This window comes from Podarcis cretensis (genome assembly GCF_951804945.1).
Source record: "Podarcis cretensis genome assembly, chromosome: 16".
Classification (NCBI taxonomy): Eukaryota; Metazoa; Chordata; class Lepidosauria; order Squamata; family Lacertidae; genus Podarcis; species Podarcis cretensis.
This window is the reverse complement of record NC_137186.1, coordinates 3,106,449-3,133,547: the sequence shown is the minus strand read 5'-3', so window position 1 is coordinate 3,133,547 and position 27,099 is coordinate 3,106,449. Positions and strand designations below refer to the sequence as shown.

The 27,099-nt window shown below is 48.1% G+C and overlaps 1 protein-coding gene and 1 long non-coding RNA gene across 3 annotated transcripts in view; one reads left to right on the top strand and one right to left on the bottom strand.

Annotated features, from left to right (window-relative positions):
- Positions 1-27,099, top strand: part of LOC307205904 — a 260,341-nt gene that overhangs the window by 198,232 nt on the left and 35,010 nt on the right. The window lies entirely within an intron of this gene.
- On the bottom strand, positions 7,519-14,891 carry C2CD4D (C2 calcium dependent domain containing 4D). Of its 2 annotated transcripts, XM_079958341.1 has the most exons (3): positions 14,567-14,891; positions 8,018-9,192; positions 7,519-7,816 (listed from the first exon to the last, which is right to left on the bottom strand). In XM_079958341.1, the coding sequence occupies exon 2, from the start codon at positions 9,100-9,102 to the stop codon at positions 8,029-8,031; it is 1,074 nt and encodes a 357-aa protein (XP_079814467.1). In that variant the 5' UTR covers positions 9,103-9,192; positions 14,567-14,891; the 3' UTR covers positions 7,519-7,816; positions 8,018-8,028. The 2 variants fall into 2 exon arrangements, with proteins under 2 accessions (XP_079814467.1, XP_079814466.1); XM_079958340.1 differs by having other exon boundaries at positions 7,519-9,192; positions 14,567-14,890.

The window sequence follows — 27,099 nt, the reverse complement described above, 5'->3', positions numbered from 1 at the left end:
CTGACCGGACACAGGTTAGAGCTCAACGTCTTCACCGCCTCTATTGCATCTGCAGAAAACAGCAGCAGGAGACTCTTTCAGGTGGTTCACAATTTAGCGGAACCACCTGTAACATCGGGGCCCAGTACGGGCCCCTCCGGGGCCGTGTTCAGAAAGTGGTGGTGGGGGATGAGTGTTCAGACCCCTGGGCTCTCACTTGTGGGGTGCCTCAGGGTTCTGTCCTCTCCCCCATGCTTTTCAACATCTACATGCAGCCGCTGGGAGGGATCATCAGGAGGTTTGGGCTGGGTGTTCATCAGTATGCAGATGATACCCAGCTCTACCTCTCTTTTAAATCAGAACCAATGAAGGCGGTAAAGGTCCTGTGTGAGTGTCTGGAAGCGGTTGGAGGATGGATGGCAGCTAACAGATTGAGGTTGAATCCTGACAAGACAGAAGTACTGTTTTTGGGGGACAGGAGGCGGGCAGGTGTGGAGGATTCCCTGGTCCTGAATGGGGTAACTGTGCCCCTGAAGGACCAGGTGCGCAGCCTGGGAGTCATTTTGGACTCACAGCTGTCCATGGAGGCACAGGTCAAATCTGTATCCAGGGCAGCTGTTTACCAGCTCCATCTGGTACGTAGGCTGAGACCCTATCTGCCTGCAGACTGTCTCGCCAGAGTGGTACATGCTCTGGTTATCTCCCGCTTGGACTACTGCAATGCGCTCTACGTGGGGCTACCTTTGAAGGTGACCCGGAAACTACAACTAATCCAGAATGCGGCAGCTAGACTGGTGACCGGGAGCGGCCGCCGAGACCATATAACACCGGTCTTGAAAGACCTACATTGGCTCCCAGTACGTTTCCGAGCACAATTCAAAGTGTTGGTGCTGACCTTTAAAGCCCTAAATGGCCTCGGTCCAGTATATCTGAAGGAGCGTCTCCTCCCCCATCGGTCTGCCCGGACACTGAGGTCCAGCTCCGAGGGCCTTCTGGCGGTTCCCTCACTGCGAGAGGCCAAGTTGCAGGGAACCAGGCAGAGGGCCTTCTCGGTGGTGCCGCCCGCCCTGTGGAATGCCCTCCCATCGGATGTCAAGGCGATGGACAACTACCTGACATTCAGAAAACATCTGAAGGCAGCCCTGTTCAGGGAAGTTTTTAATATGTGACATTTTAGTGTATTTTTCATCTCTGTTGGAAGCCGCCCAGAGTGGCTGGGGAAACCCAGCCAGATGGGCGGGGTACAAATAATAAATTATTATTATTATTATTATATATTGAGAAGCAAAGCAGCTAGTAAGCCTGATCTTTATTGATCTGTTGCAACAGGGTGCTGCTCCCCACACGAAGGAAAGGAGGAGGACCCATAAAAAATGCTATGCAAGGGCTTATATGGACTTTTGAAATTGCCACCCTGTAGATTAAGACCACCCCCAGAAACATCATACATACATCACAGAAGGGGTGTAACCTAAGACCATACCTCAGATACATTATACCTACATCACAGAAAAGGCGGTCTACAGCAGAAATCTGAGTGCGTTGTTTACCTCCTGACAGGTTACCTGTTAACGCTCACTTGATTGGATACCCTGGGGAGCCTGGCAAGTCTTTTGTAATGATAAATACTTAGTTCCTGAGCCAGGTCACCCTATTCATATACAGACATACCCTTAAGACTGGATTTGTGAAGGAAAAGACAATGGGGAGGCTTTTCCATTTTCCTTTGACCTTGCAGAGAAAACATTTGGTCAGTTTGGGACAGTTTGGGAATCAAAATGGTTCCAGGTCGGTCTTCCTGTGCTTGGCTGGTACACTTATGAACATTTAACATATATCTAAGACCTCAAATTTGCTATCACAGGAGCACGCAGGTGAAATCACGGCTGGTTGTCAACATGACATAGCAGGCCCGGCACGCAGTTGAGCGGGGGAGCATCTCCTGCCAAGGTCAGCCAAGGACGCTCCCTGGCATTCCCACGGGAGACAGGCACGGATTAGAGGAGGCGCAGGCCGTGTGGGGCAGGGGGAACACAAAATTGGGGAGGTACTTTTTGGAACAGCAGGCCGAATGCTTTCATTTCAGCGGCTCCACGCCTCTCCCCCTCAGCTCCACCACCCCAGGCAGGCCGCTCTATCGCCACATCTGAGGAGGCTTCCAGGAGAGTAAAGGGCGCAGCCCAGGAAATGGGTGCCAAGAAAGGAGAGCTCAATATCGGATCGGCTTTTTGCAGCGAGGCCCGAGGCCTCGGTGGGGAGGATCCGAAAAGGAGAGATTTCTCATGAGCCCCGCGGTGCTGCCAGGATCGGGGTGGGATTGGCAGGTCCTGACGGAGGAGGAGAAAGAAAGAGAGGCAGCAGAAGTGGGGTGGGACGGAACTGTGGGAACCTGCTTTCTTGCATTGAAGGGCTAGAATGACCCTCTCAGCCCCTTCCAAACCTGAGGTCCAGCGCCGAGGGCCTTCTGGTGGTTCCCTCCTTGTGAGAAGTGAGGTTACACAGGGAACCAGGCAGAGGGCCTTCTCGGTGGTGGCACCCGCCCTGAGGAACGCCATCCCATCAGATGTCAAGGAAATAAACAACTATCCGACTTTTAGAAGACATCTGAAGGCAGCCCTGTTCAGGGAAGTTTCTAATGTTTGATGTTTTATTGCGTTTTTAATATTCTGTTGTGAGCCTCCCAGAGTGACTGGGGAAACCCAGCCAGATGGGTGTGGTATAAATAGTAAGGTAAAGGTAAAGGGACCCCTGTCCGTTAGGTCCAGTCGCAGATGACTCTGGGGTTGCGGCGCTCATCTTGCTTTATTGGCTGAGAGAGCCAGCATACAGCTATACAGGTCATGTGGCCAGCAGGACTAAGCCGCTTCTGGCGAACCAGAGCAGCGCATGGAAACACCGTTTACCTTCCCGCTGGAGTGGTACCTATTTATCTACTTGCACTTTGAGGTGCTTTTGAACTGCTAGGTTGGCAGGAGCAGGGACTGAGCAACGGGAGCTCACCCCGTTGCGGGGATTCGAACCACCAACCTTCTGACCGGCAACCCCTAGGCTCTGTGGTTTAACCCACAGTGCCACCTGTCCCTAACAATAATATTAATAATGTTCTTACGTTCAGGAGGTGGGGTGAGAGGCAAGGATGTCTTCACGCAATGCTCTTTGCCTGATTTATTTCCCTACACACATCTCCAGTTCTCTGAACTCCACATGCTCACATGTGATGCGCATGTCTCACCTCAACCACAGCTTCTGTTTTCAAATTGTACGGAAGACGTTTCGAAGGAAAGCGCACCAAGCAAGTGTCTTTCACAGGAAGTGACAGGGATAACTATGGATCTCAGCGAATGTCACGAGCAGTAAAAGTTCACCGGAGCAGGAATAAGCAGCAATGTGTCAATTCCCCCCAGGTGAAATGGTATAAGTGTTATTCCCATTTCAAAAATAAAGATCTCCAGCCAGTGCCCCTTTGAGATAATAGCTTGGCCGGCTGCCTTAGGTGCCAGCGACCTGTTTTCCTGACTCCGCCTCTGACAATTAAAAGCGGTGCGACTGGTCCTTATGATGGCATTGTTGTGGTCAGAAGAAACCCTGGCATGCCCAGCACTTTTTACCCCCATTAAAAAAATGGGGAGTGGCTGCCTTGCCCGTAATTTGCCAATTTAAAAGCTGCCAACCCTGCCCGGCTACAGGGAGGCAGCAGAATTGGCCGAGAATAAACACGAGTCTTTGCTGGAGAATTTTTACTTGTTTCCAGTCGCTGAAATACTTGGTCCAAGGTTTCCATCTGGTGGTAGAAAATAACATAACATTTCCCCCTTCCTAATTCCTGCATTCCTCCCTGGGTGAGTCAGGGCTGCACAGCAGATGTTAAAGATGCATTTAACATGTTTTTTTTTTTTTAAATGACTGAGGGATGGAGGCTGAAAATAATCAGATTTGCAACAGGCGTGAAGCTGGGGGGGGGGGTTAACCCTTTCCTCTCTTGCTGTGGTCCTGTGGGAAATCTTCATCTGAACTACACATTTAAAACTTTACCATTCCATTTTAAAACAGTCGTGGCTTTCCCCAGAGAATCGTGGGAGTTGTAGCTCTGCGAATGCGGCTTTCTCCTGATGGAAGTGCAGAGTGTTTGAGGACCGGGACACTCGCAGGGAAACCAAAATGCTTGTTTGCAAAGCTATTGTAGTACCAACCTTACTATATGCTTGTGAAACATGGACCACTTACAAATGCCATCTCCAACTCCTCGAAAGAGTCCATCAATGGTGTCTCCAAATATTTTTACACATCACTTGGGAAGACAGGCGAACTAATGCCAGTGTACTGGAAGAAGCAAAGATCACCAGTGTTGAAGCAATGATCCTTCAACATCAACTTTGTTGGACTGGTCATGTCGTGCGGATGCCTGATTGTCATCTTCCAAAGCAACTACTCTACTTTGAACTTAAAAATGGAAAGCGTAATGCTGGTGGTCAACAAAAGAGGTTTAAAGACTGTCTCAAGGCAAATCTAAAAAAATGTAGTATAAACACTGACAACTGGGAAACACTGGCCTGTGAGAGCTCCAGTTGGAGAACAGCTTTTACCAAAGGTGTCATGGGCTTTGAAGACACTCGAACTCAGGACGCAAGGGAGAAACGTGCTAAGAGGAAGGCACGCTTGGCAAACCCACACCGTGATCAACTCCTGCCCGGAAACCAATGTCCCCACTGTGGAAGGACGTGTGGATCCAGAATTGGCCTCCACAGTCACTTACGGACTCACTGATAAAACCGTGTTTATGGAAAACAATCTTACTCGGCTACGAGGAATCGCCAAAGAAGAAAAAGAGTTTGTTAAAGGTGCCAAGTTGTTAGGACACCCCCCAAAATTCCATTCACAAGGCTACAATTTCCAGAGTTACATGGGAAGATGGATTGATAATTAAACTGCTATAAAGTTTCTAGCTCTGTAGGGGGAATAAGGAAGGGCTCCTAAGAACTCCCAACAAATTACCCTCCCCGTGATTCTTTTGAGGAGTGATACTGCTTTAAATGTACAATGCAGAAGGGGCCTAAATCTACTTTTTTTTGGGGGGGGGGTGTTATATGCCCTATTATCATCCTCCCTGCCTGCAGTGCAAATTATGAATTTTAAAAGAAGCCTGTGTCTTGGAATCACAATGGAGACTGACTGGGAACAAAACCTTGAGTTCCTAGCAGTAGCTGTGAAAAAGGAGAATCCCACGCTAAGGATTGTTAGAAAAGGGATTTAAAAACACACACAAAAACACCTGCCAAAAAGGGATTTAAAAACACACACAAAAACACCTGCCAAATATTGTAATGCTGTACAACTGCACTTGGAAGACTTTGATAGAGTTCTGGTCGCCACACCTGAAAAAGGATGTTGCAGAATGACTGGGAGAGTTAGAGGGTACTCAATGCAGAAGGTGAATAAAGAATGGATAGTATTTAAAGAATATTTGAAAACCTATTACGAGAGCAAAAACCTCCTGGCAGACCTTAAATGATTCTTGTAATGTATAGACAACAAATTGAAGAATATTTCTCTGAAGGAAATTAAGGAAACAAAGTATAATAATATGATACTGTGTAAAAAAATAACGAATGAGACTTAGTTTTTTTGAGAACAATCGGAAGTTTCTTTTATCCTTCTTACTTTCGTTTTGTATTTCCTTTTCCTTTATTATTTTTTTGTATTTTTCTTTTTCTTGTGTGGTGTTTGTGCATAAACTGTAACATGGCAAATTGTTGTGTAAATATGTGTTGAATGTATTATAAAGATTTATAATTTTTTTAAAAAAAATTAAAAAAGAAAAAAAGAAAAAGGATATTGCAGGATAAGGATAAAGGATAAGACAATGATCAAGGGGCTGGAGAGCCTCCCCTGTGAGGAAAGGTCATAGCATTTGGAAATTTTTAGCTTAGTTTCCTGCCCTGCAGGGGGGTTGGACTGGATATCCTTTGGGTGTCTCCCAACTCTAAAATTCTAACTTAAAGAGGACTGCCCTCTAGTGCTGGAACCTCTTATGTACCCACTTTCTTTTCCAGTTTCAGTCGGCATCGCCCAACAGGCTTTCATGCCCATCTTCTCCATCAAATGGACCAGAAACTTTGTAAGTTTTTGTTTTTGTTGTTACAGCTACAGTTCTCAGGAATCCGATTTCTGTGGCGCTTCTGGTGACATGAGGAATCTTCTGCTACAAACTTGCCTCTCTGATCAGTTTCCGCACATCTCCGGGATTCATCCCTCCCTCCCTCAATCCATTAAAACATTTTATTTTTACCCACGCAATGGAAACTTGCCTGCGTTGGAAGCCCACCTGACGCAGAATCAATATTGATATAGGTTTATTAGACCATCTGTCTTCGTTTTCAGCGGTGGTGGAATATAACTTTTCTGCACGCGATTCTGTCAGAGACGGAAGGTGCAAAAAGGCTTCTCTTTCAAGCAAACCCAGAGAATGGATTTCAGGATCACAGGAAGCTAGCTTTGCAGAGTTAGGCCTCTGGGAGATGCCAGGATTCAAACCTGGAACCCCCTGCATGCAAAGCACTGAAAACAAAGTGGTACGCACCCATTCTCCTGGTTGCGGAAAAAAGGCTGGATTTTAAAAGGGTTGCAGGAAACTAAACCCCTGGTTCTTTCACTCAGTAACCATGACCCTGCTGGACAGTGCTTAGGGCAGGGGTCAGCAAACATTTTCAGCAGGGGACCAGTCCCCTGTCCCTCAGACTTTGTGGGGGGCCGGACTATATTTTGAAGGGAAAAAATGAATGAATTCCTATGCCCCACAAATAACCCAGAGATGCATTTTAAATAAAAGCACACATTCTACTCATGTAAAAACACTCCGATTCCAGGACTGTCCAGGGGCCGGATTTAGAAGGCTATTGTGCCAGATCCGGCCCCTGGGCCTTAGTTTGCCTACCCATGGCTTAGTGTTTTAAAGAGGGCCGACATTTCTTAAGAACAAACTATTCCGCAATGTCAGATGTGTCTTTTCAATCAATTTGTGGCATTTTAAAAATAAGTAAAGATAAAGAGCTAGACCATCAAGAAGGCTGATTGCCGAAGAATGGATGCTTTTGAATTCTGGTGCTGGAGGAGACTCTTGAGAGTCCCATGGACTGCAAGAAGAGCAAACCGATCCATTCTTAAGGAAATCAGCCCTGAGTGCTCACTGGAAGGACAGATCCTGAAGCTGAGGCTCCAAGACTTGGGCCACCTCATGAGAAGAGAAGACTCCCTGGAAAAGACCCTGATGCTGGGAAAGACGGAGGGCACAAGAAGAAGGGGATGACAGAGGAAGAGATGGTGGGACAGTGTTCTCGAAGCTACAAACATGAGTTTGACCAAACTGCGGAAGGCAGTGGAAGACAGGGGTGCCTGGTGTGCTCTGGTCCAGGGGGTCACGAAGAGGCGGATACGACTAAATGACTAAAGAATAACAACAAAATGTAAAAATCTTCAGATGGAGAGGGGCAATAATTATCGAGATCCCAGTGAGCAGAGAGAGCTGTTCAACTCTCTTCCAGCAACCAGGTTCTTCTTTCATTCTTACAAAGGTCTACCCGGCTGGCAAAAAGACCCCCTTGGCTAAGATGGAAGACCCTGAGCAAGAGAAGCCACGCCTCTTCCTGCCAACTGAACCGACTTCCTGCCGACAGCATCCACTTCCTGTCAGGGAGCTGCCCATGCCTCTTCTTGCCAACTGAACTGACTTCCTGCCGACAGCATCCGCTTCCTGTCAGGGAGTTGCCCATGCCTCTTCTTGCCAACTGAACTGACTTCCTGCCGACAGCATCCGCTTCCTGTCAGGGAGTTGCCCATGCCTCTTCTTGCCAATGGAAGTGACTTCCTGCTGACAGCATCCACTTCCTGTCGGGGAGTTGCCCATGCCTCTTCCTGCCAACTGAACCAACTTCCTGCCGACAGCATCCACTTCCTGTTGGGGAGTTGCCCATGGCCCTTCCTGCCAACTGAACCGACTTCCTGCCGACAGCAGCGACTTCCTGTCAGTGAGTTTCCCACCCACCGGCGCCCCCTTCAGGGCAGCAGGCAATCCAGTGGGACGTCGCACTCCCCCAGCACCGCGTCCCTCCGGAGGCCAGAGCCCTTGTTGAGCACCTTGAGCCTCAGGCTGCACCTGGACAGCTCCTCCGGGGAGACGCCCTCAAAGAAGAAGTCCTCGTTGAAGATGGGGTTGCGGCTCCTCTTGACGACAGCGCTGCGCTGCCTCAGGCCTTCCCCGGGCCGCAGCTGCAAGGAGACGCAGCAGCTGAAGTGCCGTGGGTCGCAGTGGGGAGGGTAGAAGGCCTCGGCACACACCAGCCGGACGCGGAGGCGCCCCTGGGACTGCAGGTACTCGCTGGAGAGCCTCAGCCGCCCGCCTTTGCTCACCGTCAGCACCACCTCCTTGGTGAGCCGCTCGTGGCAACGGATCAGGTCCAGCGGGAAGAGCGGCAGCGGGGCAGGGGAGCCCCAGGGGGGATCCTTCTCCCGGCGAGGAAAGCTGGGGCTGGTGTCGGCAGAGCTGGTCTCCTCCGTGGACAAGGAGCTGGGCCGCGGGGCAGCGCCGAGGTCGGTGGAGCAGAAGGCGAATCTTCGGCGATGCCGGTAGGCCGGACAGAACGGAGGGCAGCTCAGAGGCCGCGTCAGCAGGGGAGAGCTGAAAGGGGACGTCTCGGTGGAGGAGGCCGTGTCACTGTCGAACATCAAACCGGGCTGCAGGGAAGGCCTCGTCGGCGGGCCGGAGAACCGGGCCCCTTGCAACCGGCGTGGCAGGCTTCCGCCGTGGAAGAGGGACTCTCGGCGGCGAGTGTGCGGGCTCTCGGGCAGGAAGGGCAAGCCTGCGGGGCTGGCGAGGTGGGGCATGGAGGAGGTGCTGTAGAGGCGCCCCACGGCCTGAACCTCCCCCTCCTCCGGGCTCTCCACCTGGATGATGTGCTGCTCGGCCGACCGGGCCAGGATCCCGCGGCCGTCGGGGCTGTCGCTCCTGCATGAGAGCCGCCCCTGCAGGCTGGCCAAGTTGGGAGGGATGAAGAAGGTGGGGATCGTGTCCGGCGTGATCACGTTGGGGCAGGCGGGGCAGGGGCTGGGGGGCTTCCTTCTGGAGAACATCTCAGGGCAGGCGGAGGCCGGGCGAGGGGGAATTCACAGCAGGATGGAGAGCAGAGGTCCCGCGAGAGCACCAAGGATTCTCAGGGTGGTCTGGGAAGAAAGATGGGAAATGGTTAGCACCTGAGGGAGGAAGAGACTACAGTGGTGCCTCGCAAGACGAAAATAATCCGTTCCGTGAGTCTCTTCGTCTTGCGGTTTTTTCGTCTTGCGAAGCAACCCTATTAGCGGCTTAGCGGATTAGCGCTATTAGCGGCTTAGCGGCTTAGAAAAAGGGGGAAAACTCGCAAGACTCGCAAGACGTTTTCGTCTTGCGAAGCAAGCCCATAGGGAAATTCGTCTTGCGAAGCGCCTCGAAAAATGGAAAACCCTTTCGTCTAGCGGGTTTTTCGTCTTGCGAGGCGTTCGTCTTGCAGGGCACCACTGTATTTGCCACGGCCAAAGTCCCAGGGACACGTCCAATCTTTCTGCTACAGGTTTGGAGGGTGTCAAGGACACCCCCAAGCCAAAGAATTGCACATAGTATCGAAACAAACCCTTGTGTTACAAAGAGAACATCAATAACGTCTAGGCAACACGATGAACATATACACGTAATAGGCAATCTTTATAGAATTCCTTCAAATCATAAAAAGTTCAAAATGAAATCTTTAGTCTCAAAGTCTCTGAAAATATTTAAATGAAGCGAGGTACCAAACTTTGTGTGAGGGACCCAGGTGGCGCTGTGGGCTAAACCACAGAGCCTAGGACTTGCCGATTGGAAGGTTGGCGGTTCGAATCCCCACGATGGGGTGAGCTCCCATTGCTTGGTTCCTGCTCCTGCCAACCTAGCAGTTCGAAAGCACGTCAAAGTACAAGTAGATAAATAGGCACCACTCCGGCAGGAAGGTAAATGGTGTTTCCGTGCGCTGCTCTGGTTCGCCAGAAGTGGCTTAGTCATGCTGGCCACATGACCCAGAAGCTGTGCGCCGGCTCCCTCGGCCAGTAAAGTGAGATGAGCGCCACAACCCCAGAGTTATCCGCAACTGGACCTAATGGTCAGGGGTCCCTTTACCTTTACCTTACCAAACTTTATACAGTGGAAAACAAGCTGTGAAGCTTTGTGTATTCATCAGTGATGTCCAACACTGAACAGTAATTCCGGATATTGACTACTGTTTCGTAGAATTCTTCACCAGCGTGGTGGGTGGATATAAAATGCTTCATAAACCCATCTTATTTCGAATGAGTGTATATAAATGAAAATATCAAATTCTGTGGAACAGTGCTCATGTAATAATGTAGTCACTGCTGAAATAAGATGCCTTCACAGCGTGTTTTCCACCGTACAAAGTTCAGTGTTGGACATCATTGTTGAATACACAAAGCTTCACAGCTCGTTTTCCACCGTACAAAGTTTGGTACCTCACTTCATTTAAAGATTTTCAGAGACTTTGAGACTAAAGATATCATTTTGAATTTACGATTTGAAGGAATTCTATAAAGATAGTCTATTACATATATATGGCCATTGCGTTGCCTAGACATTGTTGAAAGAATTGCACATGGCAGATAGTTAACTCTTTGTGGTCAAAGGTGACCCTCCCTCGGCTCCAAATACCCCCCCCCCCCGCCTAGTGTCTAGGCAGCTATTCCCAGGTATATGGAGCAGCAGTTGCAGCAACAGGGGACTCCCCTGACCCAGTTATATACCTTCCCCTCGATGCGCTATGCACAGCCAGCCAGAGACTAGGCCTGCGTGGAAATGCCCTCTGCTTCTCCCTTTTCACCCCCTCCTGGTTCTGGGAGGCAGTGGTGCCGGAGAGGGTGGGGAAGTCCGTCACTTGCCTGGCCTGCCTCTTCCTCCTCTTCCTCCAACGTTCCACCCTCCAGCTCTGAAGCTCTCCCTGCCTCCAACTCTTGCCTCCTGCCTGATACAGGTCCCCACAAATCACAGACCCCTCTCCCCAGTCAGACTCCAGCCCCCCTTCCCCCGGCACACATTCCCCAGCACCCAGCCAGAGGGTAAAGAACAAAGCATTTTCAGGTCTCATGAGGACTAGAAACTCTTATTTTCTTTCAGGTTTCCGAATTCAAAGCCAGATGCTGGGTTCCAGGCTCAACAATCTCATGGATTCCCCCCCCCCAGAAGGGGACCTGCCTTCCTCCACTACTATTTCCACCCTTCCACAGCGAATTTGGAGGATGCTTTCTCCTAGAGCGAAATACTTTACAGAGTTGTCACAAGGCTGAAAGGAGCTAAGGGTGTTGGAAGAAAACCTACTTGCTGCGCACTGGTGCAAAGTGGCTGATCCACTCACTAGGCACTGCTGCCTTTCAGCCCACCAATACACTCCCATCAACCCCTGTTTATTTGTTTGTTTTCATAATTCCTCCTTTCCTAAAACCACAACCCCTTTTGATTCTCACATGCGCCACTAAATGCAACTCTACTGAACAACCCCCTTCATCACCGCTCATAAGAACGTAAGTTTAGCCCTTCTGGATCCGGCCCATGGCCCATCCAGTCCAGCACCCCTTTCTCGCAGTGCCCATCTAGATGCCTGCGTGAGAAACCAGCAGTCAGGATTCGAACACAGGAGCGCTCTCCCCTCCTGCTGAGCCACTGTGGCACGCAGCCATTGATATCATTTTCCTTCACGGTTTCCCCCAGTCCCCTTTAAAGCCGTCCAAATGGGGTGGCCACTCCTGTGGGAGCGAGTTACACAGTCCCGTGAAGAAAGAATCTGTCCCATCCTCTTTCAAAGTCATTTGGCCACCTGAAAGCCTCTTTGCAAACTGGAGCAGTGCCCTTTCTATTCCCCATGACCCCGTGGTCTTTGCTTCCTTCGAAAGGGACGTGTGGGAGAGAGCGAGAGAGTCGTTGCCTCTGGCAAAAGCCGAAAGGTGGCTCTAGCACCTCCTAACAGAGTCATTAAACCGGCTGCCTGTCGGAGCATAGCTAAGTAGCTCTTTGCCACTGACGTCATTCTGCTCTCGTGGGCCCTCTGAAAAGTTTTCAAATGTCAGGAGGAGGAGGGGATTTGAAGCCGGAGCCCTCTCTGTACGGGGTGGAAAGCTGAGCAACGTATCTCCTTGACGAGGCAGATCCTGGGACCTCCAATGCTCAAAGCAACTGCTCTAACCCATGAGCTATGGCCCTTCCACAAAGATTCTAGTCCTCACTGTTTTAAACCAGGGTTTCCTCTTATGGAATAGGATAACAGTGATATAAAAAAGATTCACTCCAGCTTTTTGAGACGTATTCTTGGACTCCCTCTTATGATCAAATATGAAACAATGTGTGCAGAAATAGGCATACACACAATGGAATACTGGGCATGGTCCACCTCAATAAAGTATTGGTTACGCTGCCATTTTCGCTGCCCTCCATCAAGTCTGCTCGCTGATTTGCTCAAAGACCCTTATAAATCAAGATGGTATCAGCACCTTGAAAAAAAAATTGAATCTTTAGGCATCGAGCTGGAGCTCCTGTACAATTCTAATGAGCAATATATTCTCCATAATATCCTAACTAGACTAAAGGATGTCGAGAGACAAAATATTATGGCAGCTGTAAACAAAATTTGCTCCCCCAGATTCTACGATTTAAATATCTTAGATTGCAGAGCCAATTACGTCTCTAAATTAATAATCCCAGCCCAACGTAGGGCTTTTATGCTGGCCCGTTTGAATGTTTTTCCCTCAGCATTTGTCTGGGGAAGATATCAAAACATTCCCAGAAGCAAGAGATTCTGCAGATGTTCTATGAATGTCCCGGACACTGTAGAGCATATCCTCTTTCATTGCCCATTGTACAGTACGCTCCGTCAACGCGTGCTGTCCCCCCTTTCGGGTGGTCTGGAACCCCAGCAAGCTGAATGTGTGGGACTCTACCTATCCGACGCTGACCAAAGGGTAACGGCGGGGGTAGCCGTGTTTTTGGCAGCAGTCCTCCAAGGAGCAGGTTAACAAGGAAAACCACTGATTCTATATGTATATATTTATATTTGTATGTAGCCAACTCCTGCCTTTTTATATATATCTCAAGGCTTTTATATGTTATTTTCCTTTTATGGTTTTACCTGCATAATGCCTAATAAAGGTTTGATAAGTAAGTAAGTAAGAATAGGATGTCCCTATTATCATCAGAGAAATTTTGGAGGATATGATGTTCTTAAAGGTAAAGGGACCCCTGACCATTAGGTCCAGTCGTGGCCGACTCTGGGGTTGCGGCGCTCATCTTGCTTTACTGGCCGAGGGAGCCGGCGTACAGTTTCCGGGTCATGTGGCCAGCAGGACTAAGCCGCTTCTGGCGAACCAGAGCAGCGCACGGAAACGCCGTTTACCTTCCCGCTGGAGCGGTACCTATATATCTACTTGCACTTTGACGTGCTTTCGAACTGCTAGGTTGGCAGGAGCAGGGACCGAGGAATGGGAGCTCATCCCGTCACAGGGATTCAAACTGCCGACCTTCTGATCGGCAAGTCCTAGGCTCTGTGGTTTAGACCACAGCACCACCCGCGTCCCCAGCGCCACTTGCCTGGTGTCTAATGAAGGCACAAGCCGGACCTCCCTGGGGAGAGCATTCCAAAAATGGGGAGCCACCACTGAAAAGGCCCTAGGAGTTGGTCCTATAGTGCCAGACTAGCTGAGCCACTGGCCTGATCCAGAAGGCTCTTCTGACATTCTTACGATTACAGTCCTGTCGGCAGTGGCCGGCTCCACTCGCTGTTAGAGGGAATGATATATGAAGAATCGTGAAGCGGGAGTCCCAAATCTGGCTGGTTTGTTGTCTGGTCATTTATGTTGCCACACCACAAGGGGACGTGCCATGCAAAGCAGGAGAGCATCCTGACCCTCTTGGCAACAGGGACATATTTCCTGTCCCCTGCCCCTCAGGCTAGTCCTGCAAACCTTTTCACGGCAATGCAAAAAGTGACCCAAAATGAAAGGCTTGTTTCTTTGTGGGAGGGTAAGCTGGTCTCAAAAGGTGCGCCTGAAATTCCAGCTTGCACATTCCTAATTGTCCTCAAACACAGTGGCATGGCAGCTGTGGCCAATGGCATGCCTTGCGTTCTGTGGTCCCAGAAATTGGATGTCTCCGATCAGCCTGGTGAACGCCAAACAGGACAAAACATACATACGCTGTGATTTTTCTTGCAGGAGCACAGATCTCGCCTCTCGTTCCCGTTTTAAAAACAGGCAAATTCCTGCTCCATGTGCCCACCAAGGAACACTCCTTGGATGTTTCCAGCTGAAATCTCCAAAAGCCACACGGTGCAATGGAATTTCCCATCGCTGCAGGCCGAGCGTAGAAAGTTCCTCGCATAGACGTGTGTGCACGATGCACGACAGAATGCAAAATAGATAAAAGGTGAAAAATTTCAGGATCTGTAGAGCTGGCTGCCTCTGGAGTTTCTTGGCACACACAGACTTGCAAGGTACCAGCCTCAAGCACACAACCCAACCCAACAGAGCCAATTACCTGCCATTGTTCCTTCATGTCCCCCTTTCTCCTTTCCTTGAATTCCCCCGTCTTGTTTCTTCGGATCTCTGGGTGACCAGCTGGCATCAGACAAGCTTTCCGTCCCGCTGTTTATACCTTGGGCTTTCCAACGTCACTCTTTTGTGTGACTCACGGCGAGTTGCTCAGTTTCCCACTAGAGGGCTTTCGGGCTGGATAAACACAACCATTCATATTTTTTTCCTTTCCTAAACCTACTAGTGTGCTAAGAAACTCAAGAGTACATTTGAGGACGGTGCACAATTTGGAGGGAGGCGGAAACTCCAGCCCATGATACAGAGTGTCCAGTTCTGTCGACATGACAGCTGATCTATCTTCTTGGGTTCTTTCTGGATCCAGTGCCGGACTGAAATATTCTCCCTGCTCCCCGATTCTTTGGCAAGCCGCCTGCCTTGGTTTTGCTAGGTAGCTTAGCACAAAGGAATCATTCTTCCAAGCGGTGGCAAATGTTTGCAAATACTTTAGCGGCAAGTCCTTCCTGCCTCTTTGAAACGATGCGTTAAAGGGGAGTTTGTTTGGCACATAACAGCTCGAGCAACTCACTTCTCTGGTTTGGCGCATAACAGCGCGGCCTCATTTATCCAGTCGACATTCGGATAACTGGAGAGATAGGAACTGACAACTTTGTTGTTGTTTAGTCGTGTCCGCCTCTTTGTGACCCCCTGGACCAGAGCACGCCAGGCACTCCTGTCTTCCACTGCCTCCCGCAGTTTGGTCAGACTCATGCTGGTAGCTTCGAGAACACTGTCCCACCATCTTGTCCTCTGTCGTCCCCTTCTCCTTGTGCCCTCCATCTTTCCCAACATCAGGGTCTTTTCCAGGGAGTGTTCTCTTCTCCTGAGGTGGCCAAAGTCTTGGAGCCTCAGCTTCAGGATCTGTCCTTCCAGTGAGCACTCAGGGCTGATTTCCTTCAGAATGGAGAGGTTTGATCTTCTTGCAGTCCATGGGACTCTCAAAAGTCTCCTCCAGCACCAGAATTCAAAAAATTCAAAAACATCAATGGGCATCATGTTGCATTCCGCCCGTGTTATGTACTGAGTTGACTAGGATCCAAGAGGCAGCAGTCTGATTGGTCCTAGAACAATACGGTCCAGAATGCAGCAGTCTAATTGGTCCACAGGAGCCACCCAATCCAGCTCCAGGTGGAAGTGAATCCGCAACCTGATTGGCATACAGGTGAATGCCAGAATTAGCCAATCATGTGGGGCCCATTGTGTAAATAATGTATATAAAGCAGACATTCTGGGGGAACTTCAATTCCTCCTCACCACTATGAGCTGAATAAAGAGCATGAAATCTACTCTCGGCTCCGAGTATATTTCAGCCCGTGTTTGCCTCAAGCAACGGCGCTTCCCTTCCACTGCAGAACTTGATGAGAGATACAGCTCCTCACTAGAACCCAGTGGGGTCATCCAACGAGGCCAAATGTGGGAAGATTCAGGAGAGACAAACAAATGGACTTCTTCACAAAGCTCATAGTTGAACAATGGAATTTGCTCCCACCAGAGGCAGCGATGGCCACCGAGTTGGATGGTATTGTTATAAGAATTCTATGGTTTCAAATACAAAATAAATATTCACAAATGTACGAGGCAAGCACATACACAAGTATATAAACCACGTGTACAGGAGAACAATCCTGAAGCCATTTTGTCTCCCTCAATTAGACCTCAAATATTTCTCTGCAAGGAGGAAGGAAATGGGAAAAGCTTTCAGATTGTCTTTTGGGCTTACGCCTCCCTTTTCAAATGCAGTCCGGGAACTACAATTCCCACAGCCAGTGCTCTCTTTTCCCAGCCAGAGTGTCCTCTAGCGCAGTTCTGGCACCTCTCAGTTGGGCGCCATCGCGAGCCGCCACTCCCCCTGGGGTTTTACCTGCCAAGATCATTTTTCACCTGTGATCTCAGCCTTGATAAGCTGTTTAAGAGGGAAAGAAAACCCAGAAACTTAATAGGTTGAGACAGAATTGGGCAATGTTTATTGAAACCTGGCATAGCGGAGCACGTTCTCCACAAGATCCAGAATGTTTACTTGAGAGGATATTGCGTATACCAAGTGACGAAAGCAACAGCTTTAATGTTAAAACTTGAGTTACAACTTGGCCATTTGACAGACTAGGGCAGCCTTCCTCAACCTCGGCCCTCCATATGTTTTGGGACTACAATTCCCTGAAAATGATGTATAGATGGTATATCACTCCTGTTAAGCTAGCGAAAATGTACAAAACTAGCAATAAATGTTGGAAATGTAAAGAAAAAGAGGGAACATTCTATCATATGTGGTGGGAATGTAAAAACGAAGAAGGGGAGATGACATGTTAAGAGAGGCAAAGACAATATAAAATTAAGTAATGTATAAAAAGAGGTTAAGACAGAAGATCATCAGAGGTGCTGATGGAAGTCCAAAAAAAAGTGTATTTGTAAGAATTTGTGTGGTATGTTTTATAATTTGTATGTTAAAATTAATAAAAATGTATTTAAAAAAAGAGTCTACAATTCCTATCATCCCTGACCTCTGGTCCTGCTAGCTAGGGATCATGGGAGTTGTAGGCCAAAAACATCTGGAGGGCTGAGGTTGCCTGTGCCCGGACTAGGGCCACATCCATACCAGATGTTTAAAAGGCTGTGATACTGCTTTAAACATTCACAGCTTACACCCCAAAGAATTCTGGGAGCTGTAGTTTGCTAAAGATGCTGTTCTGAGAGCTGTATCCCCCTCACGGAACTACAATTCCCAGAGCTCCCTGGGAAGAGGGGTTGATTGTTAAGCCGCTCTGGGAATTGTAGCTCTGGGAGGGGGGGGTGAGAGGCCTCCTAACATCTCTCAGCACCCTTAACAAACTACAACTCCCAGGATTCTTTGGGGGAAGCCACGACTGTTTAAAGTGTGATCCTTTTTTTTTTTTTAAAAAAAAATGTTCTGTATTGATTAAAAAATGTACATGTCTATACAAACATTGTGTACTATCTCTTAACAGGTAAAAAAAGGGAAATTATGAAAAATAGAAAATTTATAAAGAAATAAAAAATAAAGAAGTAACGAAGATAAGAAACAAAGAAACAACAAAAATATAAAAATACAGAAATAAAAACAATTTAAAAACACGTACAGTTGTTTCTTTTTTTGTTGTTTCTTTTTTTTGGTATCATTTTTGAAAACTTTAATAAATATCTTAAAAAAAGAAGAAGATAAGAAACAAAGAAATCAAAAAAAGGACAAAATTATTTACATAGTAAAAGGACTCATCGGCACAATCATTCCCATCCTTCTCATTATACCGTTTGATATAACATTCTCTTTTACACAGGTTTACATTACATAATTATCATTTCTTTCTGCGTGGTATACACTCCTTTCATCTTTTTCTTTACAAATATCACTCAGTTTCTGCGAATGTGGAGTTACTTGTACAATAAAGTTGCTTTAAATGTGTTACTAGCCTAAGACCTTCTTTAAACCAGAGTAGAACCCACCCACGTCTAAAGAGAGAAATCTGAGGATTAGGAAGTGTTGTGTTTCCAAGACATTCCAAGTGAAGGTCGGGGCCGTCTTAAGAATATCTGGCGCCGTGGTGCAAAGCTCCCTCCGCCCCCCCCCCCCCCCGTTTCCCAAAGTTGTCCACCTTTGGCAGCTAACAGATTGAGGTTAAATCCTGACAAGACAGAAGTACTATTTTGGGGGGGACAGGGGGCAGGCAGGTGTGGAGGATTCCCTGGTCCTGAATGGGGCAACTGTGCCCCTGAAGGACCAGGTGCGCAGCCTGGGAGTCATTTTGGACTCACAGCTGTCCATGGAGGCGCAGGTCAACTCTGTGTCCAGGGCGGCTGTTTACCAGCTCCGTCTGGTACGCAGGATAAGACCCTCCCTGCCCACAGGAAGTGCATGCTCTGATTATCTCCCGCTTGGAGTACTGCAATGCGCTCTACGTGGGGCTACCTTTGAAGGTGACCCGGAAATTAATCCAGAATGCGGCAGCTAGACTGGTGACTGGGGGCGGCCGCCGAGACCACATAACACCGATCTTGAAAGACCTACATTGGCTCCCAGTATGTTTCTGAGCACAATTCAAAGTGTTGGTGCTGACCTTTAAAGCCCTAAATGGCCTCAGTCCTGTATACCTGAAGGAGCATCTCCACCCCCATCGTTCTGCCCGGACACTGACATCCAGCACCGAGGGCCTTCTGATGGTTCACTCATTGTGAGAAGTGAGGTTACAGGGAACCAGACAGAGGGCCTTCTCAGTAGTGGCGCCCGCCCTGTGGAACACCCTTCAGATGTGAAGGAAATAAGCAGCTATCCTATCTTTAAAAGACACCTGAAGGCAACCCAGTTTACGGAAGTTAGCAGCTAGCAGCATTAAATATTTAATGCTGTATTGTTTTTAACACTCGATTGGGAGCTGCCCAGAGTGGCTGGGGAAACTCAGCAGGATGGGCAGGGTATAAATAATGAATCAAATCATTATTATTATTATTTTAGGGGGGACGGCACTGCTAGCGGTGCTGGAGGAGGTGGGCAGTGGCTGGAGGGTGGCTCCTCTGGCGGGGAAGAGGTGAAGGCTGGACGTGGCGCCTCCTGGCTCAGCTGGTTGCTTTGTGCCGCAGTGGCCACAGCAGATGGAGGCTTTGGGTGCGGCGCTGCTTTGGTGCAGCCTGGCAGGCGAGGGCAGCGAGCTGATGCCAGGAGGTGCCTCATCCTGCCTCCGCCTTTTTCCCTGGTGCCCTCCAGAACTTGGCACCCTGGCGCCCCGCGCCACTAGCTCTTATAGGTAAGACGGCCCTGGTGAAGGTAAAGGCGATGGGCGTGGGGAAAAGATCCCTCCTTTTCTTGTTCTGAGGCAATAATAATAATAATTTATTATTTATACCCCGCCCATCTGGCTGGCTTTCCCCAGCCACTCTAGGTGGCTTCCAACAGAACACTAAAATACCTATTAAACATTAAAAGCTTCCCTAAACAGGGCTGCCTTCAGATGTCTTCTAAAAGGTTGGTAGTTATTTTTCTCTTTGACATCTGAAGGGAGGGCGTTCCACAGGGCAGGTGCCACAACTGAGAAGGTCCTGTGCCTGGTTCCCTGTAACTTGGCTTCTTGCAGGGAGGGAACCACCAGAAGGCCCTCGGAGCTGGACCTCAGTGTCCGGGCTGAACGATGGGGGTGGAGACGCTCCTTCAGGTATACTGGACCGAGGCCGTTTAGGGCTTCCAAGGTCAGCACCAACACTTTGAATTGTGCTCGGAAACGTACTGGGAGCCAGTGCAGGTCTTTCAAGAAGTACCAAATCTGTGTGACCTTCATGCTCTGCCTAAATTACTGCCAACGAACTTTCCCATCTGGGGGCAAAGCTCCTGTTGATGGATGATCTAAATGCAAGGCTAGGTCCAGATGACTCCAGTTTAGCAACCAAATACAGGTACAAAATCAGGTTTCCTGAGACATCTAGGCCAGAAGCCCGCCAGACCCCAGGGCTATCTAAGGACCAATATTCAAACTACGCCGGCGCCTGCCTTTTCAAATTTTTGAGGCAGCTAAGTTTACACATTCTAAATGGTGATATCCCTGGGGAATATACATTCCTGTCCACCCCAGCTTTTACTACAGAAGAGAGCGGTGCCCTTTTTGGAGGCTTGCAAGAAAAGGCCGTTGGAAGGTAGACTCGTCGACGTCATTCTTGGTCAGCGTCCAGTGAAAAGAAATATAGGTCAGATCCTGTCTCCTCACCAACAACTCCCCGCCCTCTGCGTTGGGAACAGCAAGACTTTTTCTTGGCAAAGGAGAGGTTGGCGTGGAGAAAACAAACAGAGCAGAGTTGTCTTTCGCCCTGCTAGGTGCTGAGGATATGTTGAGTCCCTTGTTGCCGTTTCGCAAGGGCACGATTACCATGATTGATCGGCTGCGATTTGTGAAATCCGCAACAAAACGTTGCAACATGAAGCGGTCCTGGTTAGGTTGACAGCCAGCCATAGCCTCAGGAAGGACACCCCGTTCCATTTCAGCTCCCACCTGGTTTTCCGTCCCACCCCAACAGCCACTTGGAGTTCTGTGGCCACTGAGCATGCTCAGTCTTTTTCTGGTGTGTTTGAGATCCCACCACCCACCAGCACAAAGTTTTCCCCCCAAGGAGTCTTTGTACTTCTGCAAACCTCTGTGGTCCCACTGTGGGTGGAGCAACACATGGGGGGGAGAAAAACCAATCCTATAAATAAGTCAGAAATTAAATCATTATAACGAAAGTAAGAAAAAAAACCACTATGCAAAGTTGCTTAGAATTATTTTTTGCTCTCCAGCGCCACCTGGTGTTGCATGTTTATAATGCATTCAAAACACTGGGTTGTGTTTTTTTCTAATGTAGCTGAGTCCTGAGCTTCCTAGTGCCTCCATATTGCTTGTGGTTAGTACTGTTTTGACTACGTAAGAATGTGCACTCATGAATAACGTGCAAGTTTGTTTGTTTGTTTATACTCCACCTTTTCCTCCCAGGGTGGCATCCATGTTTCTCTGCCCGCAATATGCCCACCATGACCCTGAGAGGCAGGGGCTGGTCCAGGGCCACCCAGCTTCACGGCCAAGTGTGGATTTGAACCCTAGTGGGAATGTAGGCTGTTAAACCTTTTAAATATCCCATCCTGAGTCACTACCAGACCTCTCCCATTCCTACCCCTCTTGCAACAAACAGACCACACAAAAAAATCTCCTGCTGCTTGGTGGGATTTTATCTTACGTACAACAAACACAGACGCACAGGACTCCCTCTCCAAAGCACGATGAGAAATTTGGCTTTCCTACTGGTCTTAATACTCCACCAACCTAATATTAAGTCTCTGCCAGATACATTATCCTGCTTTTTCGTACATCTGTTATTTTTATTGTGTGGAATTGTTTGGTTTACAATGGTACCTTGGTTCTCAAACTCCGAAAACACAGAATTAAGTGTTTCGGTTTTCAAACGTTTTTCGGAAGCTGAACATCTGATGCGGCTGTTGGCTATTGTTTCCGGGGCACCTGCACCAATCAGAAGCTGTGCTTTGGTTTTTGAACATTTTGGAAGTCAAATGGACATCCGGAACTGATTAAGTTTGGCGCTTTTGTTTTTGCTATTTATTTTGCATTTTTTTAAAAGGCTTTTTTGATTAATTTGTTTTTGTGACTGTGTGAAACCTACTTCAGCTACTGATTGATTGATTGATTGTGTGGCTGTGGAACTGGATAAAAGCCCCACCATCCAAACAATGACTATCATCAGTGCAGGTAAGAAAAGAATAATAATTTTAATCTTTATCATCTATAATACTGACTTTCTATTTTATAATATAGTATATTGATTTTTTTAAAGGTCTGGAACAGATTAATTCATTTTGCATTACTTTCTATGGGAAAGCGCACCTTGGTTTTCGAACGCTTTGGTTTTGGAACAGACTTCTGGAACGGATTAAGTTTGAGAACCAAGGTACCACTGTACTTAATTTTTTTAAAACGAACTGACATTTTCCTGCAAAGTGTGACTGTTTAATCTCTTTTCCATTCAAGAAAGAAAGAAAAACGAAGCTGGTGACACATGAAACAGGAAAAGCATTCTCTGAAGCCAAGAAATGAGGGGAAAAAACAAGAGAGAGGGAACTCTCTGTCTCCCTGAGAAATGATAAGCAAATAAAATCCCCAGCCCAGTCGCTTATTGAGAAGTTATCACAGGGTCTTCTGATAATGCACGAGGCTGTGTGCATTTCAGATGACAAATATCGGAGCATTTCTGTCTTGTTCATGCAGATAACTTTGCTTTATCTTTCCAAACGAGCAGCTTCCGAGGCCTCATGGCTGCAAAGAGAAATCCTGGAATCATAGAGATAGAACAACTTAAATTGTACATAAATTTATTCATGTATGCGGCTACAGCGGCAAGAATGTTACTTGCCCAAAAAACTGGAAAGAAGAAGTCCCAGCAAAGGAAGAATGGATACAAAAACTTATGGAATATGCAGAAATGGTGAAACTTACCAGAAGAATAAAGTTTATCCAGATAAACTTTTTATAAAAGAACGGAAATGGTTTATTGAATATTTGCAGATAAACTGTAAACAGATAAAAACACCGGCAGGATTACTGTAATAACCTGCAGCTACATCAGAGTATAGGGACGCGGGTGGCGCTGTGGGTTAAACCACAGAGCCTAGGACTTGCCGATCAGAAGGTTGGCGGTTCGAATCCCCGTGACGGGGTGAGCTCCTGTTGCTCGGTCCCTGCTCCTGCCAACCTAGCAGTTCGAAAGCACGTCAAAGTGCAAGTAGATAAATAGGTACCACTCTGGCGGGAAGGTAAATGGCATTTCCATGTGCTGCTCTGGTTCGCCAGAAGCGGCTTAGTCATGCTGGCCACATGACCCGGAAGCTGGACGCCGGCTCCCTCTGCCAGTAAAGCGAGATGAGCCCTGCAACCCCAGAGTCAGCCTCGACTGGACCTAACGGTCAGGGGTCCCTTTACCTTTACATCAGAGTATATATTTAAAAGGGGGGGGGGATGAGCAAGTTAAGTTGATATGCAGAGGATATTAAAAATAAATTTAAGGAACCGCAGGAAGAGGGGGAAGGAAGTAGAGTTCTGAAATGTCATAATGATTGCAAAACCAGTGAAATGTATATATCTGAAAAGTATAAATAAAATTAAAAGAGAAGAAGATGTGGGCGTTGCATGTTGAGGGTTAGGGCCAGCTCCAGCTCTGAGGGCAAAAGGGGCGCTGTTGTGCCCCCTCCACCTTGATCTGTGCCCCCTTCCTTCTCTGCTGGGGGCAAACAGCAGTGCTCTGTACAGCATTGCAAGGGACACCAGGGGACTGAGTCTAGCTGTAGCTCAACAACTCTGTCTGGATTTTCACATTTGGGGATATAGAAACCCTATGTCTGGGCAAACATCAGGAATGTTTTAAAGTTCCTACTGAATGTTAATTACAGACACACCACATTCTACAGACGGGGAGCCACCACTAAGAAGGCCCTGCCTGGGGATGGGTCAACGTCAGCCAGCCAGCACTCTGCAGCAACAACACTAATAGGGGAGCCCCCTGCTAATCTTAGGGCCCGAGATGGTTGATATTGTGGAATTGTGTGGCAGTGAGATAAAGCGCAGGAAAGGAAGGATGATCAAGAATGAGGTGAACCTTGTTTTCGTGAGTAACGGGTTGGCTCTAGAACACTTCAATTAAGTGGTTAGAATTTACCGTAGGTCCTTGGGCAGTTCATGCATCGGTTTCAGGAGATCGTGATTTGTGTGTGTTGGTGTGTATGTGTGTCTTTCGTCGTTTGCAGGAACGGATGTGAGTAACTTTGTACTGTGCACACCTGAGTTACTGTCCAATGCCCAGCTGGGATAATTACACCCTTGACCCTTTGGGTAATGACATCTTAAGGGATCCGCTTATTAAATTTGGGTGGGAATCTTCCCAAAAAATTAGAACATCTCACTCTCTCTCTCAGCATTTTTGCATAAAATAATGCATTACGTGGGACGCGGGTGGCGCTGTGGGTTAAAACACAGAGCCTAGGACTTGCCAATCAGAAGGTCAGCGGTTCAAATCCCCACGACGGGGTGAGCTCCCGTTGCTTGGTCCCTGCTCCTGCCAACCTAGCAATTCAAAAGCACGTCAAAGTGCAAGTAGATAAATAGGTACCGCTCCAGCGGGAACGTAAACGGTGTTTCTGTGCACTGCTCTGGTTCGCCAGAAGCGGCTTAGTTCTGCTGGCCACATGACCTGGAAGCTGTATGCCGGCTCCCTCGGCCAGTAAAGCGAGATGAGCGACGCAACCCCAGAGTCGGTCACGACTGGACCTAATGGTCAGGGGTCCCTTTACCTTTTACCTTTAATGCATTATTGCATGTTACCAATATATGCACCTCTATGCACGCTTTCCCTCGGTGCGTGCATTTTTGTACAGATTACTCAGCAGGAGAAGCGCCTTGCAAAATTCAGGGAAGCATGAATCCCGAAGGATTCGCTGCATTTCCATTCGTGTGATGTTTTCGGAAGTGAGAAATTGGCCGTGGGTTTGCCGAAAATGATTGCTAAGGAAAAGTGGTGGTGACGGCGATGGGAGGAAGAGGCCAAAGGTGGCTACAGCTCTGAAGTTACACCTTTGGAGGAAACGGTGAAGCAGACAGGGCGGTGCTGGAGATGAGTCAGGCCATCATCCAAGGAGGAATTCAACTTCCACTCCTACAATTAGGCGCCATTTAAAAAGGGGTTGGAGCCCTAGTGTTCACCAGCCTGCTCCCTTGAAGCCTGCAGATTGTTCCAGTTACTGACCTGGGTGAGTTGAAATATTGCAGTATCTTGGGCACAAGAGATAGGTCATAATATACTGTTTGAAGATTGGGAAAGACTGTGGAAAAATGATTTAAAATTTACAGATTGTTCTTTACTGAAAGAAAACTATATGAAAATCATGTATAGATGGTACATAACACCAGTACAGATAGCAAGAATGTATAAAACCGGCTCAAATGTATGTTGGAAATGTAAGGAAAAAGAAGGGACTTTTAATCATATGTGGTGGGATTGTAGAGAAATTAATTGGGGGGGGGGGGAAATAGACATTGTTGAGCTAGATGGACCTATGGGTTTGACTCAGTACAGTGGTACCTCGCGTTACATACGCTTCAGGTTACATACGCTTCAGGTTACAGACTCTGCTAACCCAGAAATAGTACCTCGGGTTAAGAACTTTGCTTCAGGATGAGAACAGAAATCAGGCTCCAGCGGCACAGCAGCAGCAGGAGGCCCCATTAGCTAAAGTGGTGCTTCAGGTTAAGAACAGTTTCAGGTTAAGAACGGACCTCCGGAACGAATTCAGTACTTAACCTGAGGTACCACTGTATATGGCAGTTTCCGATGTTCTGACTCTTCCCTCAAGGAGTAAAGAAGGAGATGCATGGATGGCAATTGTCTTCCTTTCTTTAACAAGTCCCAGCGCAACCTTCGGAAAGATGTCTAGCCTTCTGGACAACATCTGCGCCATCAAGGGGATCTTTTACAAGCACGCCCAACATCGTGGCGGGAAGGTCTCCCTGTGCCGGAGGGAGATGAAAAGGCTGATTCAGGAGGAGTTTGCCGAGGTCATGGAGGTGAGCTGGAACCACCATTGAAAACATACTGGTTGCAGTGGTGGCTGATGACCATTGGAACTGGCAAGGCGAAAGGCAGGGAGCCAGACACAAGAGCCAGTAACAGGTGGGGACAACACATTCTAGGGCAAAACCAAGACTGGGGAGGAAGGGGAAACTGACAGGCTGTGCCAACCGCAGGACAGCTTGTGAACAAGAGGGCAGGCAGGTGGGGGCTGGCTGAGGGCAGACTGAAGGTGGTGGGGCAGTGACCCATTTGCCCTAAGCTTGAAAGACTACATTGGCTCCCAGTACGTTTCTGAGCACAATTCAAAGTGTTGGTGCTGAGCTTGAAAGCCCTAAATGGCCTTGGGTCCAGTATATCTGAAGGAGCATCTCCACCCCCAACATTCTGCCCGGACAATGAGGTCCAGTGCTGAGGGCCTTCTGGTGGCTCCCTCCCTGCGAGAAGCCAAGTTACAGGGAACCAGGCAGAGGGCCTTCTCGGTGGTGGCACCCGCCCTGAGGAACGCCCTTCCATCAGATGTCAAAGAGAAAAACAACTACCACCAGACTTTTAGATGACATCTGAAGGCAGCCTTGTTTAGGGAAGCTTTTAATGTTTAATAGGTTATTGTATTTTAATATTCTGTTGGAAGCTGCCCAGCGTGGCTGGGGAAACCCAGCCAGATGGGTGGGGTATATTATTATTATTATTATTATTATTATTATTATTATTATTAAGCTGCAGTTCCCAGAATTCCCTGGAATGAAGGATTGATTGTTAAACCACTCTGGGAATTGTAGCTCTGGGAGCGGAATGGGGGGGGTCTCCAGAGAACTCTCAGCACCCATAACAAACTACAACTCCCAGGATCCTTTTGGGGAAGCCATGGCTGTCTTTAGTGGTAAATCATGCTTTAAATGTATGGGAGTGAATGTGGCCTTTGTCAAATTCAGCTGGCCATCTGGTTAGATTCCCACCCCACCCCCCAGATTGGAGATTGGGTGAGGGGCCAGCCACCACTTTCCTTTTCAGGTGGCGAAATCCCTGGGATCAGCCCCACAAATGCACATAAATACATGTTGTGCTCCGCTGCCCATGTACAAACCGAGTCCTTACATAAATATTACTTATCACCAATAGCAATGCTTCGCAAGAACAAAGCTATGATTATAACATAAGGCAGGGTACCTTAGAATGCTGTGAATCAGGGTTTCCCAAACTTGGGTCTCCAGCTGGTTTTGGACTACACTTCCCACCACCCCTGACCACTGGTCCTGCTAGCTAGGGATGATGGGAGTTGTAGTCCAAAAACAGCTGGAGACCCAAGTTTGCTGGGGGGAAATGAAGGGAGGCATACAACTGAAGAATTTGGGTTCAGTTTGTAAATAAAGGAGATGTTGA